At 36.2% G+C, this 17003-nt stretch overlaps 1 protein-coding gene across 9 annotated transcripts in view; it reads right to left on the bottom strand.

Moving 5' to 3' along the window:
- Positions 1–17003, bottom strand: part of HMBOX1 (homeobox containing 1) — a 185312-nt gene that overhangs the window by 30032 nt on the left and 138277 nt on the right. For all 9 annotated transcript variants that reach the window (XR_009564410.1, XM_030879145.2, XM_030879150.2 and 6 more), the window contains exon 6: positions 10275–10428. Coding sequence is in view for 8 of the 9 variants with exons in the window: in XM_030879145.2 (XP_030735005.1) it covers positions 10275–10428 (154 nt within the window). In the remaining variant the exon portion in view is untranslated. The remainder of the gene's footprint in view (positions 1–10274; positions 10429–17003) is intronic.

The following is a 17003-nucleotide window of genomic DNA, read 5'->3' as shown; positions in this document are numbered from 1 at the left end:
AAATTTTTTTCTCAGCAGTGAGAAATGCTTTTAGTTTTTTCATTTTATAAGGAAAAAGGAAGTAATTCTCATTACCTAGACTGATAAAAGGTAGGTGAACAATGATTTCTTTGCATTTTCAGGTTGCAATACCCTTAAGGTATTTCATTACTATAAACAGAGAAATTGAGGGACCAAAGTACAAGCTGATTGCCAAACAAGGTGCCAAGATAAATAATGGGGAGATATATATATATATATATATATATATATATATATATATATATATATATATATATATATGAATGACGTCCTAGATAACTGGTCTTCTCATAGAACTCAGTTATAATGGAGGTGATTTTGTTCTTTGAAGTTAGTCTATTCATTCATGTAGTTATACAAAGCACCAATTGTTTTTCAAAGATTTACTTCTAGGGTGAGAAGATTTTCCTAACAAAAGCCACAGTCTTAAAGGGAACAAAGGCTCCACACATAACAAGAAATTACTTAAAATCATACAGCAATGCAATTTTGAGAATTATAAGGGCCCTTAGAAATTATATAACATTTACTAATTCTTTGAAAAATAAATATTGATTAATTTGCTTTTTAAGTGAAATAGAAAAATACTTTATTCACTAAGTTTAAGAAAAACTAAAGCATATACTGAAGTTTACATTATGATCAACTAGGAAGCAATTAAGAAGAACAGAGGTGGGAGGGTAGGAAGCATACTTAAAAGAAAGTGTGAGAAGAAGAAAGAAAAACTGAATAGAAATTTTTCTGGCAAACTAAAGAACAGAAAGTGAGGAACCTTGAGGAAGATACAGAAAGGAGTTTAGCAGGGAAAAAGGAAGATTAAGAGGGCCTGAAAGAAATAAGAGATGAATAAAGAAACACAGACAAGAAGACAATTAAATGCAATAAGGACTTTCCTTTTATTCATCTTTGCATCCCAATTCTTAGCATACGGCCTAGCACATAGCAGACACTCAATAAATGTGTATCTAACAAAAAATAAAGAAGAGAAAGAAAAGATCAATATTATGCTTAAAAAAATTCTATGGTTCATATGGCTATGGGTTCAAAATAAGCAACTTAAACTCATTTCTTCTGGAGTTTAGCCAAGTTAATTAACTTCTTAGTTCTTGTTTTAAAAGACAAACTGTTTGAACTAGATGATCTTTAGGGTCTTTTCCTTATTCTCTGCAGAAATGTGACCAAATACAAGTAAATGAAATCAAGGGAAGGTTCTTAAATGTTGCTTAAACCGAATCAGTGGTCAGCAGATGCAATTTATATATTTTTGTACAACAGAGGTAAAATGATCCCTTTATTGTTCACATGGCTCAAGCTGTCATTCAAAGAAACATCTGGATGGGTCTCAATCTCTCAGAAGAGCAATATTACAAAAGCATTTATAAGCATTTCTGCTCCAATATTTTTGTGGTTAGGTGTAATCTTACTGAAATGAGAAGAGTCTCTTACTCCATGGATTTCTGTATAGTATGAATGATACCAAATGATACTAGGACACTACACTACACAAAATAATACAGAAGGATACCGCTAAGGAGGAAAAGGTGATTATTTTTCCCTTTTACAAAGTAATAGGATTCTCTTCAAGAGATAAGAGTGCTTTTTTTAAAATGAGGGAAATTTTTACTAGTAGAACAAGCAGTTATTTCTCCATTTTTACGGTAATTAGGAAACTGTCTAAAACTATATAAAGCAAAACAAGATAAAAACATTAAAAGAAAATGTGGCTTCATGACTTAAGAAAGATGAAGTGGAGAATACATCCTGTGTAAAAAAATTTTTAAATCGCACAGTAGTAATTAAAGGTAATAAAACAATAATGGGAAGTGGCGCCATGAAACTAGGGAAGGTTAATACCATTTGAGACTACTATACAAGAACACAGAAGAAACATCTTCCAGAGCCACTTCAAGGTTGAACCTATGCGACTCTGTCTTTATTTTAGTTACACATACAAATGTGTACACCATATATCATCAAAATTCATCATATTTCAGAGTCAGAAGACTAGGAAAAGGAATGTTCCCTGCAGGTCAGGGTTTTGATGACTGGCAAAATACTAGCAAGCTTGCATTGCAGTTTCTGAACCACACCCAGTCTGCAGTTAAATATAGAATTTAGTTTCTGGAACTATTGGTCTTCTTAACCTTCACAGTCCAAGTACTCACTGAAAAATTGAAAGTTAAACAGAGAAAGGAAAGAGACTGAAACCAAAATCCAAGTACTAATAAACTGTCCTGGGAAGAATTCCAAAATGTGGTAAATACCAAGAGAATTAAATTACAGAAACCTCAAGCAAAATTCTGGAAACACACTTTACAAACAGATTTGTCTCTTCTATGCTGATTCTCCCAGGATGTACAACAGACTTATATAAAATGCATTTGTGTTCTAGACCCAGGTCTCTAATTCAGATTACACATTCAGACTGTATATAACATGTCAGGTTAATAGCAGTGACACCAAATTTAGAGCTATGATTTAATTTTGGTTCATTATAGTATTGTGGTTGTGAAGTTATTTTTGTTGATAAAGAGTAACTTTTATCCTAAGAAACTATTTTTAGATGCTTAAATTTTGGGGGAAGAGAAACCCTTAAGCTGAAATTTTTAATACTGATTCTTTGCTTGCTGGGGAGAATAATTAGGGTTAATTTTTTCGAGTTGTTTTGGAGATTGACAAAGGTTAAAACAACAACAACAAAAATGTTTTCCTTATAATTTCAGAAGGTTCTGGGCTTTAGAAATGATTTTGTTTTATAATAGCTCACTGAAGATGAACATGAAAAGAATCTAAGAGGAACAAAATACAAATTATAGGTGTGCTGTTTCCATAAAAAACAAAACAAAACCATGAAATAGTTTTAATTACAAACACACACAGCGATACTCATTTTGCCTTCATTTTCCTGGACACTCCCAGATACAGACTCATCATTCAGCTACTTTGATGAAAAATAACGGCAATAAGTAACCTATATATAGAGACCTGGTTCCAAAGTGGGTACTCTTAAGCATTATACTCTATTGCTTCTATATGTCACAGGGTGCTCTTATTTAATCCTGTATCTAGTCAAAGCCTTCTTCAAGTTGTTGCTTCTCTTTCAATCTTGCTTAATTGGGCTGAAAAACCTATATATGGCGATTCGAAGGTTTCTTTCATCTTTCTCCCTTGAGACCAGAATAGGTACAATAGCCAGGTCTCACGCTTTTGTGTCCTGGTCAAATATCCAAACACTCCAAAGACATACCTGTCTCCAAAGCTGAAAAAATACCCAGTCCGAACGGCAGAAAGGTTAAAAAGGAAAGAGTACATCAGAAGCTTTGATTTTAGGCCATAAGGTCTCCACAACTTCTGACCATAAACTCTAAAGACTATCCAGTTCTGCTAGGTTCATCATCATCCTTTACTTCTTCACCCTTAAATGTATCCCTTCGCTCCATCCCTAGCACTTTGCCTCATACCTAGTAAGTACTTTATTGAATGAACAAAGGAACAGTTAGGTTTGCTGAATAAAAATCACATTTGAGTCTTACATTATATTATTTGTACATGCAGGTATTTCAGACATACAATATAGATGTCGCTCCTTCCCCTTGTGAATATGTAAACTACTTGAGTTTAGCCTAGCTCAGTGCTAGCACATAACAGATGCTCTATAAATAAATGATTGAATGAATAAATTAGTCAATTATCTAATTCTATTTTGCCCATTAAAATCTAGTCAAGTCCCCTTTAAATAATAACAACAAAAATCTTTATGGAAAATTTCAAAACTACACAAATATACTATACCCATGAACCCCCATGTACCTATTATCCAGCTTCAACCATTATCAATCATTTTTCCATTTTTGTTTTATCTTTCCCTCTTTACAATCTCCATATGTTCTTAAGCAAATAGAAGGTTACATCACATGTTAATCTAGTGGCATCAGACGTCAGAGTTAATAAGGGTCAAGTCCATACATTAAAAACAGTGTACACCCAAATAAAAATATACCCCTCTTAGTTAATAAGGAAAACTCAAATCCATGGTTAGCTCTGTCTAAAGGTCGACATGTGGCTGGGCCACTTATTAGCTTTGTGGTCCTGGGAAGGTATTCAGCCTCTTAGAGCCTTGGCTGCCTCATTAGAAAAAGAAGAAACCAGGACTGTTATGAGGCTTAAATGTGGAGGATAAATATATGTGGAACTCCCAATACTGTACTAAATAACTGTTTCTTTAAAAAAACAGCTATACTGAGATAAAATTCACATACCCCCAAATTCACCCATTTATAATTCAATAGCTTTTAGCATATTCAGAGTTGTGTGAAAATTATCACAATTTTAGAAATTTCTATCACCCCCAAAAAGAAACCCAACACTCCTTAGCCTTCATCCTCCCCTACAATATCCCTAACCTCCCCAGCCCTAGACACCACATATCTACGTTCTGTCTCTCTATAGGTTTACTTAAACTGGATATTTCATATAAAGGGAATCATACAGTATTGTCCTTTGTGACAATAAATGTTTCTGGAACTAGATATTTTAAAAGTGAAATATGTGGTACAGACAATGCAATGAGGTCAGAGAAGTGGAAAAGGCCAAAAAAGGGGGATCGATATATATCTATCTATCTACTGTAAGCCAGGCAGGCACCACTAAGTTATGTGCTAGGAAATATTACTGAAGTGCTTTGGGGATGGTAAGGGGCAGGAAAATAGTATGTGTGTGTTACATGCAAACAGGTGGGTAGTTAGTGAAATTTTCCTGAGTCCTTCACTTTCGTCATTTAAATAGAAAGAAAGATCATCATGAGACTGAGGATGGAGAGTTTGCAGAGAGAACAAAGTGTGAAATAATTATTTAGGAGAGTGGGAAAGAATGAACCAGGAAGGTATAGTATGATTGTCTGGCAGAATTAAAGACTCACTTGAGGTTCATGGTCATGAATTTAAAATGAGATCAGTCAGAAGGGTTTTAAGTTTTTCTGGAGCCATATTTAGCTGCAAAAACATGAACACAGCATAAGCAAAAATGTAGAAACAGAAGAGATGAATTTAAACAGGGTATATTCTTACTCATGGCTTTAACTACACCTACTATATTGACGACTCCTAAATCTTCATTTCTAGAGCCACTGAAACCTCCTAGCACAGAAATCTTGAGGTGATTTCACAGTCAAAGCTCTAAGTGAAAGGAATTTAGGTAGAAAGGGAACATTTGTTCAATACTGTTTATGAGAAAGGCATTCTACTATGTGCTTTACATATATTATCTCACGTAACTCTCGTAACTCTTCTCATAATAACCAACTTCATTTTACAGAAAACTGAAATTCCTAAAGATTAATATAAGGTGAAACTGGGACTAAACCCTAAGTCTCTATGACTCTGACTTTTCACTCTATCATAGTACTTAACTCTTCTTTTTATAAATACAGTAATTGGGGTTAAGAGGTATTAAATGATTTGCCCAAAGTCAAACCATTTTCTAATGGTACAGATGTTGTCTCCCAGATGAATGCTCTTTGACCATCACCATTGCTAAACTCTCTTTTACACTTCCTGCTCTGTCATCTCTATGTTCAATCTGTGACTAGCTTAGGTTGTTCTTTTCTTCAAATTTTTTCTGATATCTATTATCTTCTATCCACTTTCTTGCCCTTTGCTTTAATATTATAGCTTGGGCCCTCATCACTGATGCACAGATTACCCTAACAGCCTCCATCTATCCCTCCTCAACCCATTTACATATAAGCTAGTCACTTCTTTTCTCTGAGGCTCTTATATATAAACTATAAATAATAAGATATCCACAGTACAGAATCGTGAAGATTAAATAAGCTCACTTATCATATAGAATAATTATCAATAAGATTAATAATTATACACTGTAAAATCCTACTGAAATGTAAACTATTATTATCTTAAGATATATGAGGGCAGACACTACAACTTACATTTATTTTACCTCGGCTTTAGGCATCTGGTATAAGTTCAAATGCATACTTAGCTGGCTGATTTCTTGCCGATCTTCCATACCCCTACTAACGTTATCTAACAGACTAATCTGATCAGGTGCAATCTCCTTTATGATAAAGCCTGAACACCAAAGCTATGGTATAATTAAGCATGGTCTTATTAATTATAGAGTGCATAGTATGACTAAGTCCTGTATAATCAAAGTAGAGATGCTCCTGATGAAAAACCCTATCTTCCGCCACAGAGAATCTGCTACTCATACTATCCTTTCTATGACTGTCTAACTGGTGAACTCCTATCCATCATCCATCAAAATGCAGCCAAAATGTCACCACTTTGGTAAAGTCTTCCTGACTCTCTCCTCTGCTTGCCGGCATCTCATATGATCCCATAAATTTAATTACCCATTTTCATAATAGCATTCATTCCCCAGTTCTATAATTGCTTATATCATAGTACCTCCCCAAGTTTGTGAGGAAATATATTTCTGGGCAACTAAAGAGTTAATGAGAGGAAAGTTCTTCTTTATAGAAGAAGAACTCGAGCTTATCAGTGCAGAAGAAGTAAAAAAAATTGGAATATAACCATTTTGCAAACCTCTTATGAAGAAAGTGACTAGGAAAAAATCATCAATGGATACAAAACAGTGGTTCTCAATCCTGAGTGCCCTTCAGAATCACTTGGGAGCTTTCTAAATATACCTCTGCCTAGGTCCCCCACCCAGAGATTACAATTCAGTTGGTCAGGGGTACAGTCTCACTGGTGTTTTTTAAAGCTCCCAGATGATCCTAATATGCAGCCAAGGTTAAGAATCACTGCCCTAAACTATGCTGTATATGGGGACCTTTCTAATAAGTGGATCAGGATGATAGCGCTGAATCTACTGATTAACCTTATAGTTACTAAAAATGGGAGACAACCAGACATTATGCGTCTCCTTATACAATGTAATAGGAAGAACAAAGTACCAGTTATGTGCCAAAAAATTGAACCAGAATCTAATCAGGGCTCTAGATCTAACTATCAGTCTACAGAAAATATGGGGTCATGTAATGAGACAGTAAGAGGATGTAACTGGCCAAATCTAAAATGTGGGAAAATCAACAGGACAAAATATCATGGTCTCTTTAACAAATAAACAGCATGGAAAACGTGTCTGTGTATGTGTGTTTACGTATGTATAAGAAACTGTTAAAATTAAGCAACTCAAGAGACCAAATGTCATGTGTAAAAATACATGTTTAATGAACAGGTGAATGAATGAATGAATGCTAATTAGAGAGAAAAGACCCATCATTATAAACAATGAATTATTAAATCTTGTACTCTGAAAAGCAGGGCCAGATGTGGAAAAGGATGCAGAAGCACAATACTTTTGTTACGTGCATTAGTGAAATATTTATCTGTTTCTGTCATGGTCACATAGGACATTTTCTAAAATATTTCAATGTACTTAATGTTTGCTTTTTAATTTATATTTGTATTTCCTTAAAATTTTGAGTAAAGAGAAAAATAGAAACAAATCATTATGGGTCAAATATAACCACTGTTTTTCTATTGGGGATGAGCTACAGTTGTTCTGTATTAGAGCTGTCTGACAAAATTTTCTGTGATGATAGAAATGTTACATATCTGTGTTGTCTAAAACTATAGTCAGTAACCATATATGACTACTGGGCGCTTGAAATGTGGCTAGTGTGACTGAGGAACTGAATTTTAAATTTTTAAAAATTTATATAATTTAAATCTAAATAGCCACAGGTGGCCATGATCAGACAGCACAGTTCTAGATGACTATAGCTCTCCTTTCTATCTGCAATATTTTCCCCCTTCCTTTTGACCTAATTAAATCACCACATCCTCTCTTAATCAATGCAAGATCTTGAAGCACAATGTACCTTTCCTTTCCTACATGTATTACAATTGCAATTTTACCTTGATTTGTATGACTGTTTCATTAACTTCTGTTTCTCCAACCTGACTCTTTAGGAGGGAGTTTGCAATGTTCACTATTGTACTGCTGTCACTACAGTGACAATCAAATATTTATTAAGTAAATGTTACTATTAGATAACATCATGTAGTTGAGTTTTTGTGATATATGAAGGCTTTACATTTCTCCTAGTTCCATGTGATTTGATCCAAAATTTAGAGCATCCTTTAACACGCACATAATATACATACAAAGTGGAGAGAACCATACTATGAACCCCCAGGTAAACATCACCTAACTATAGAAATCAGTAATTTACTGATACCACTCGTTTTATACACACCCTTGCCCCTGCCTTTACGCCTTGTGTTATTCTGAGGTAAATCCCAGATATCACTTCATCATATTATTATACATTTTAATACATGTTTCTAAAAGACAAGAACTCTAATTTTTATAAATGTAGTACCGTTTACATATAAGTGACCATTATCGTAACTGAAACAAGAATCACTATTTATCCAGTGTTCAAATTTCTTCAACTGTCTGAAGATTTAAAAAAAAATAAACACTTGAAGAAACTGAGTTATTATTCTTAGGGTCTCTCACACCATGAATCTGGTTGACTTAAACCCCTGTGGTGTTAACAGAATTTTGTTCCATATTTCCTAAAAACCTGGAGTTGGATCCAGAAATTCGATTTGATTCAGCTTCAATTTTGTTAGAAAGAATACTCTGTAGGTGGTGTCTTAACATCCTCTAAGTACATAATACCTCCTTGTATATCTTTATGGGATGTTAGCAGCTATCAATGATTATTGTCTGATAATAATGATAGTCTAATCATCTTTTTTCCATTTATTAGTTGGAATTCTTCCTCAGGGAAAAACTACCTGGTTAATCGAAGTTTATATGTGCAGAACAAGTTATATTTTAGAGATAAGGAAGCTAAAGCTCAGAATTTCTGACCTGAACAAAGTCACACAGCTGGTTAATGGCAAAGCCAAAACCAGGCTTCAGGTCTTCTGACTCTGAGCCAAATGCTCTTTTCAGTATACCATTCGATTGGTCAGATTAGATAATAGGAAAAAAAATGTGAAACTGGCTCAGTGTAAATATGTACATGATTAGAATTTAAATCTAGTTTTAAACATTCAATTCCACTCTTTTCTATTATTTAAATTATTGAGAAATCACAATATGAAAAAGTTCAATTGTTTTCACCTCTGCCTAATATATTCTTTTTCTCTACATTTTAATCTTAGGAAGTAAATACTTTTCTAATAGAAAATTACTTCCTTATTGCATATAAACTCCATCAAACCAAGATTCTGTAAACATTACTTACAGGTAGGAGACTAAAAGAATAATTATACTATAGGACCCACCCTAAATATATTGAACATTTCATAACCATATTTAATTAATTTATATGATTTCCAATAGGAAAAACTGAAGCTAAGGTCAAATGCAAATTTAAAAAGTACTGAGTACCGGGACTTCCCTGGTGGCGTAGTGGTTAAAAATCCGCCTGCCAATGCAGGGGATACAGGTTTGATCCCTGGTCCAGGAAGATCTCACATGCCGCAGAGCAACTAAGCCCGTGCGCCACAACTACTGAGCCTGTGCTCTAGAACCGTCGAGCCACAACTACTGAGCTTGCGTGCTGCAACTACTGAAGCCCTCGCGCCTAGAGCCCATGCTCCCCAATAAGAGACCCACTGCAATGAGAAGCCCGCGCACCACAATGAAGAATAGCCCCTGCTCGTCGCAACCAGAGAAAGCCTGCGTGCGGCAACCAAGACCCAATGCAGACAAAAAAATAACTCAATTAATTTTTTTTTAAACTGTAAAAAAAAAAAAAACTTAAAATAAAAAAAAGCACCACTATGGATCAGGTACCGGTGCTAGAGTCAGAGGATATGAAATCAAAGTCAAAAACATGTACTTCTAACCTCTGAGACTAAGCTCATCTAGGCTATACTCCTTATCAAAGAAAGTTAAGTCTCAGTGGCCTCCTACACAATTATTTAATATTTTTTATGAAAATAAGACTTCAAAGAGTCTTTCTAAAACATAATACAAAGATCTAAACTCAAAAAAATTATTCTAAAGTTTCTTAAATTACTGAGGACAAAAATTATATTGATAGATACTAACTCTGGTTTTATGAATTCTCAATGGTAAGATCATTTTATTTCAATAATACAGCACTTATAGTACTCCAAAATACTTTTAGAGATAAAACCTAGATCTCAAATTACTTGTTTGAAATGAAAAGTGTCCAAATCTATCCTAAGTTTCTCTTTCCTAAGTTTGGGAGATTGCTCCTAGGAAAAGGAGACATGTACCTTTCCATGACAGCCAGGCACTCCTTTCTCCAGGTAAATCGACTCCCTCGTCGCAGTCGGAAGGTGCCAGATGTAGCTGAGACTGGGGGAGGCGTTTGTCTCCATTCCGGGTCCTCTATTGGAATGGGCGCGGGTCTCATACTTAGTGTAGCTCCTGAAATAAATGAGATTTTTTTGGGCAAATATCTTGCAATTTACTAAAACCAATATGACAAATATATCATGAAATCAACAATAAACTTTTGCCCCTTCACTGGAAATTGCAGGCCCAATACTTTTGGTATTTATATTTTAAAAACATTATTTGACCAAAATAAAAATCCAAGGAGACAAAAACTCTTCCTTAAAAAGTCCATCTATTTTACTTTACTTTGCTTATTTTATTTTATTTTGCCACGCTGCGTGGCTTGCAGGATCCTAGTTCCCCGACCAGGGATTGAATCTATGCTCTCAGCAGTGAAAGTGCAGTGTCCTAACCACTGCACTGCCAGGGAACTCCCCCATTATTATTTTATATGTCATTTTTTTCAGTTAGTCATTTGTCTTTTATCTTTGTTTATGTCGATTTTTGAAACAAAGCTCAAAATCTGTCTCTTCAGGGGAATAAGGACATACGGTCTTTGGCCCAGTGACAACCCTTAATCAGAGTATCTTCCTCTGAAAAATTTCTCTTGAAATTCCTACTTGACAGTTTTAATCTTTCTGAACAATGTATCCTACACGTTCAGAACCTTTCATTACCATTCAAAAGACTTCTTGTTGTTGAGAAAATGGAGCCCTTTAATCAATGTATGCACGTAGGAGATGAATTTAAAATAACACTAATTGTTGCAAACTCTTTTAAAAAAAGTCAAATATAGCATCAAAAGAAGAGATGATATTTGATATGTTTTTAGTCTATTAACTAATTCAGATCTCCATAAGTCTACTACCTGTTAATGCTATACTATTTTTTTACCTCTTGAATGTAATAAAACCAATGGAAAAAAATGTACAATTGAGATACTTTACTAAATCAGACTAGACTTTTCTCAGCCTGAACTGGTGATAATGCATGTATGCATATATTTCTTTCTTCATAACAGGAATTATACTCTATTTATTGTACCTTGCAATTAATACCAAGGGTAGCATTTCTACTTTACTACACACAGATTTGTTTCTTGATGTCCCCTTAATGGCTACATCTTTATATGCACTGTCTCATACAGATGTCCAATATTTCAACCAATCCCGATTTTCCTTTCCAAACCTGTTGTCCTGCATTCTCTCCCATTCAAGTAAATGGCATCCCTATTCTTTAAATTGCTCAGCTCAAAAATCTCAGAATCACCTTTGCCTCTGCTATTTTTCCCCACCTACTATATATCTAATGCACAGGCAAATCCTGTCAATTTTATCTTCAAACTATATCCAGAATCAGACGAATTTATATTACCTTCACTGCTACCACTTTAGAGTAAGCCAGCATCATCTCTCCTAAGCATAATTCCCTGGGATAGGTTCCAAGGATGGCCCTTCACAATAAGTCACACCTCCTGGTAATCATGCCCCTGAATCTGAGCTGGTGCTGTGACGCCTTTTGACAACATGGACATAGTTTGAGGCTAGGTCATAAGGAGCTTTGCAACTTCTGACTAGATCTCCTGGAATGCTGGTTCTGGGGGAAGCCAGCTGCCATATAAGAAGTATGACTACCCTGAGACCACGATGTTGTAAGGAAGCCAAAGCTAGCCACATGGAGTGAAAGATGCCCAGTCTGCCTACAGGTGCTCCTGTGAAACCCACCCAGGTGCCAGACATTTGAGGAAAAAAGCCAGTTTGGACATTCTAGCTGCAGCAGACACCATGTGGAGAAGTGTAGAACCCAGCTGACAGAAATAAGGCCCTAGACATACAGCCCTAATATAGTTGTGTGGTAGCCAGCTTCCAAGGTGGCTCCTAAGGATTGCCAACTCCTGGTATTCACCTCGTTGTACCAGGATTAGTTTATGTGACCAATAACATATGGTAGAAGTAATGATATGCCACTTTCAGGGATTAGACTGTAGAATACACTGTGGTGTCTGTGTTGCTGCTCTGGCTCTTAGATCACTTGCTCAGGGGAAAACTAGCTGCCATGTAGCAAGAACACTCAGCAAGCCAATGGCCAGGCCCATGTGGAGGACCTGCTATCTCTGGCCAATAGGCAATAACGACCTGGGGCTTTCCAAGACTCATGGGAGTGACCTTAGAAGCAGACTGTCCTGCCCTGGTGACTGCAGACCTGGCTGACAGCTCGACTACAATGTCATGAGAACTCTGAGCCAGAACCTCCTTAGCTAAGCTGCTCCTGAATTCCTGACCCACAGAAATTGTGAGATAATAAATGTTTGCTGTTTTCAGCTCCTAACCTGTAGGGTAATTTGTTACACAATAATATAGAACTAATATAAGACATCACAACCACCTCCAGTTGTTTATTTCCCCAATTCCCTGACACACTGAGTATTATTAGTATAAGCGTTATTAATTATTCACATTTATAAATTTGGCAGACAAAAAATTCTCTTTAATATATAAAGATTTCACTATTAGTAAGAATGAGCATCTTTTCCTGTTTCTGACAATTACTTCTCTTGTGAATTTATATCTTTTGTCCTTTTTTCTTTTGAGTTACTCCTCTTATTGGTGTGTAGATACCATACCAATTGCTAGTCATACAGATTGCAACTATTTTTCTCCAGCTTTTCATTCATCTTTTTATTTATGATGTTTCGAGATCTTAATTTTTGTACAGTCAAATCTGTTAATCTGTTCTTTTATGGTCAATGCATTTTATATAACTCAGAATACTTTTATAGTTTTTACTTTTGTTTGAACTCTTAATAGATATATGATTTCCTGTCATGTGTGATGTAAAGTAAATATCTGACCTCTTCCTCAAATGGGCAAGTGTGTCACCGACACATTAGAGACCTACTGGCTTAAAAGGTGTGGCACATTCTGGTCTTCTGCCACACTGCCACACAGCCACACTCGTTCATTTACATATTGTCTCTTTTTGGTACTATAATGCAGAGTTGCGTAGCTGTGACAGAGACCACACAGCTTGCAAAGCTTAAAATATTTACTATCTGGCCCTTTACAGGAAGAGTTTGCTAACCCCTGATTTAAAAAATTCCTGTCCTACACACTATGAAACTCTAAACTGAAACCTTTCTTTAGGTAGTTCAAGAAAGAGGGATCCATTCTGCCAAAATAACTTGGCAATTAGGTCTGGGCTCAATTCAAAGTTAACAAAGTTTAGGCGTAAGAAGTAACTATGGGTCTAGAGGGTTTCAAACTCCTTGTTTTGGTACTTTTCGGGATGCAAGCAGGATTGACAGTATAATGAGGGCTCTGGAATCTACCTAAGCTAGATTATATAAGCTTTATTCTACAGCCATGATAAAAGGTCCAAAACGGAGCCAAACTTGCTACCATGGCTAATAAAGACAGAGGTAGAAATGACCTGGTTAAGGCAGCCAGGTCCTCTCATCCAAGGTCTGGCTCTGGTAAAAGGATAGAGGGTTTCAGGGCTTCATTGGGTGGAGGGTGAGAAATAGGTCAGTAAGTTGCTACTAGTAGGCCATATCTGTAACTATGGCATGCTTTCTTAGAGTGATAAATGGGCACAAATAAAACAAAGAATACAAAGAATCTTAACTGAGTCATGAGGTTGAAGGAAATGAGCCAACTGATAATAATGGTTCTTCCCTGGTATTAGGGTTTATTGGTAATATAACTATGCTTCTTTACAATATCCTGTATTGTCCAGGTTTTCTATAAAAAGGAAACTTAGATGAAATAAAATTGGTCAGGAAGTCAAAGAAAGGGGGAGAGAGGGAAGGAGGAAAAAAAAGAAGAGAGAGAAGTAAGTAATGGCCTGGTTACTTTAAAAGAAATCAAGGCAAGTTATGCATAGAAGGTGGAAACTCCGAATAATTTCAAACTTGTAAACATACTTAATTTGAAACATAATATTATCATATTTCTTTTGAGGTTTTTGTCTTGTTCTTTTTCTTTTTCAATGTAGTAGTATTTAAAAATAGCAGAAGAGGGCTTCCCTGGTGGCGCAGTGGTTGAGAGTCCGCCTGCCGATGCAGGGGACACGGGTTCGTGCCGCGGTCTGGGAAGATCCCACATGCCGTGGAGCGGCTGGGCCCGTGAGCCATGGCCGCTGAGCCTGCGCGTCCGGAGCCTGTGCTCCGCAACGGGAGAGGCCACAACAGTGAGAGGCCCGCGTACCGCAAAAAAAAAAAAAAAAAAAAAAAATAGCAGAAGAGGGAATTAATTACCAGGTGGTCCAGTGGTTAGGACTCTGCGTTTTCACTGCCGAGGGCATGGGTTCGATCCCTGTTTGGGGAACTAAGATCCCGCAAGCCGCGTGGCAAAAAAAAAAAAAAAAGAAAAAGCACAAGAAAAACTCTGGAAACACTACAACAGATTTGTTCTAGAAACCTGTTCCTCTTGCTTTGGTTGAAACAGATGGAGAGCAATGAATAACCCAAGAATGGGTTCACAATTATGCAGGAACAATGTATGTAAGAATTTAAATCCCTCTGAAGTAAAATACAGGCATTCTAGATTGGCTAAAGAACCCACTATTTTCTTCCCTATAGGAAGCGTGTTACCTGTGTTCTCTACAGAAACGTTTTTTTCTCCACATTATATCTGGGTCCCCATTAAGACAAAATATTGCAGATTTATCTAGCAGATCTAAACCCAGAGAAAACAAAACTCTTCCTAATTTGCTGATAGATTTTAACATTTTGGTAACTGTTCTCTTTGCATCTATAATCATTTTCTTGCTTATCAGGGTTACTTTCGGGTGAGCCTTTGCCAATCAGCTAATAAAAGAATGACTACAAGCATGTTATTACTGCTCCATTCATAGACACTAGCTTCTCCAAAAGTAATTTTTCATCTTCCCCCACATCATAAACATGATTTCCCTGAGGCTCTACTCCCTGCAACAGGGAAGGGAGGAGGCATACTCTGCTCTCCAAATTTACTTCATGTGCAAACTTTATTTAATTGTTTAATTTAGAAATATGCAGAATCACCGCCATGAGCCAAGAAGAACTCATCAAACCCTGTCTGCTATAGTAATGTTTAAATTAGACAAGAGAGAGGACTGTTGAGCTTAATTTGATTAAATAAAGGGGCTCTTGATATCAACCATACTGAATTTAGTACTCACTGCTTTTTAAAAATAGGCATTTTCTTGTAAATGTTTTCATAAGAAACAAGATAAAATGTATTTGATCAGTTTCCATCAGCCTATTTTATTCATAAGCCTTGGCAGGCTTTAGATTATGCTGGGAAATTCTGGTGATTGGTCTGTTTAGCAGAGAACTACACTGTATCTATAGGATTATCAGTAAAAATAACTTAAATATGCACTCTATTATTTTTCTTGCTGAGTCCACTAAAAGAGAGACTAAAAAAACCTATTCAAATGGATCCAGAGTGAAGAGGTTGAAAAAGAGAAGAACATCAATCAACGTATACAGAGAGAAATGCTCTGAGCCCAGGGATAAAGGCACAGAATGTACAAATACTTTTTGTTTTTTTTCTAAATGCTTAAATTTAGAGGGAAAAAAAGCACTTTTTCACCGTGTGAGTGTCCTTAATTTTGCATTTTTTCTCAGAATATATGCAAAGTGATGGTACCATTTACATTTCTTCCAATGAGCTATCTGTCCTGGACAGAGAAAAAACATGAAATAAAAGAACTATCAATAAAAATCACTGACATCTTATTTCTCTACCTAACTGCCTCTCAAAACCAGGTCTGAACTATGTAAACCTAGGTTCTTCAGTTGTTTTATATCTTAAAAGCTATTAACAAGGTAGATTAATTTCTTTTTTTGCCTCTCTCCCTCTTTGCCTCCCTCCCTCTCTTATTTTCTTTACACTTTATATGTATTTTTGGAATATACAACACAAGTGCATGGAATAAAATTTAGAAAGACACAAAAAGGTTACATAGTTAACGGTGTCCCTGCCACTCCCATCCTCCCCTTCTCTCAGTTCCCCGCCACAGAGCTATTCTTATCAGTTCCTAATATACCCTTCCAGAGATGTTCCAAGTTTATATAATCACATGTGTGTGTGTGTGTGTATTCCCTACATAAATGGCAATATACTATATCCATTGTTTTCTACCTTACTTTATTCACTGATGAATTTGATATTCCTACATATAAATTCAATTCATATAAAGCCACCTTAAAAAAAATTGCTATATAGGGCTTCCCTGGTGGCGCAGTAGTTGGGAGTCTGCCTGCCGATGCGGGGGGCACGGGTTCATGCCCCGGTCTGGGAGGATCCTGCATACCACAGAGCGGCTGGGCCCATGGGCCATGACCGCTGGGCCTGAGTGTCCGGAGCCTGTGCTCCGCGGCGGGAGGGGCCGCAACGGTGAGCGGCCCATGTACTGCGCAAAAAAAAAAAAGCTATATAGCCTCCACAGTATTCCATTATACAGATATACCATAATTTATTTAACCACTTCTTGACTGAGGGACATTTAGTTGGATTCCAATCACCTCTGCAATGACTTGCAAAGAAAATTCTGATGTATTATATAAAAGTGAATACTGACTAGACACTGGATAAGGTATTCTTAGATGCTAATGTAATGTTAGTTCATCTTATCACACAATATTAATTTGGAACTATCATCATATAATAGTTCCAAAG

This window comes from Globicephala melas, chromosome 6 (genome assembly GCF_963455315.2).
Source record: "Globicephala melas chromosome 6, mGloMel1.2, whole genome shotgun sequence".
In the NCBI taxonomy this organism is placed as follows: domain Eukaryota; kingdom Metazoa; phylum Chordata; class Mammalia; order Artiodactyla; family Delphinidae; genus Globicephala; species Globicephala melas.
This window is presented reverse-complemented; position numbering and strand designations above follow the sequence as displayed.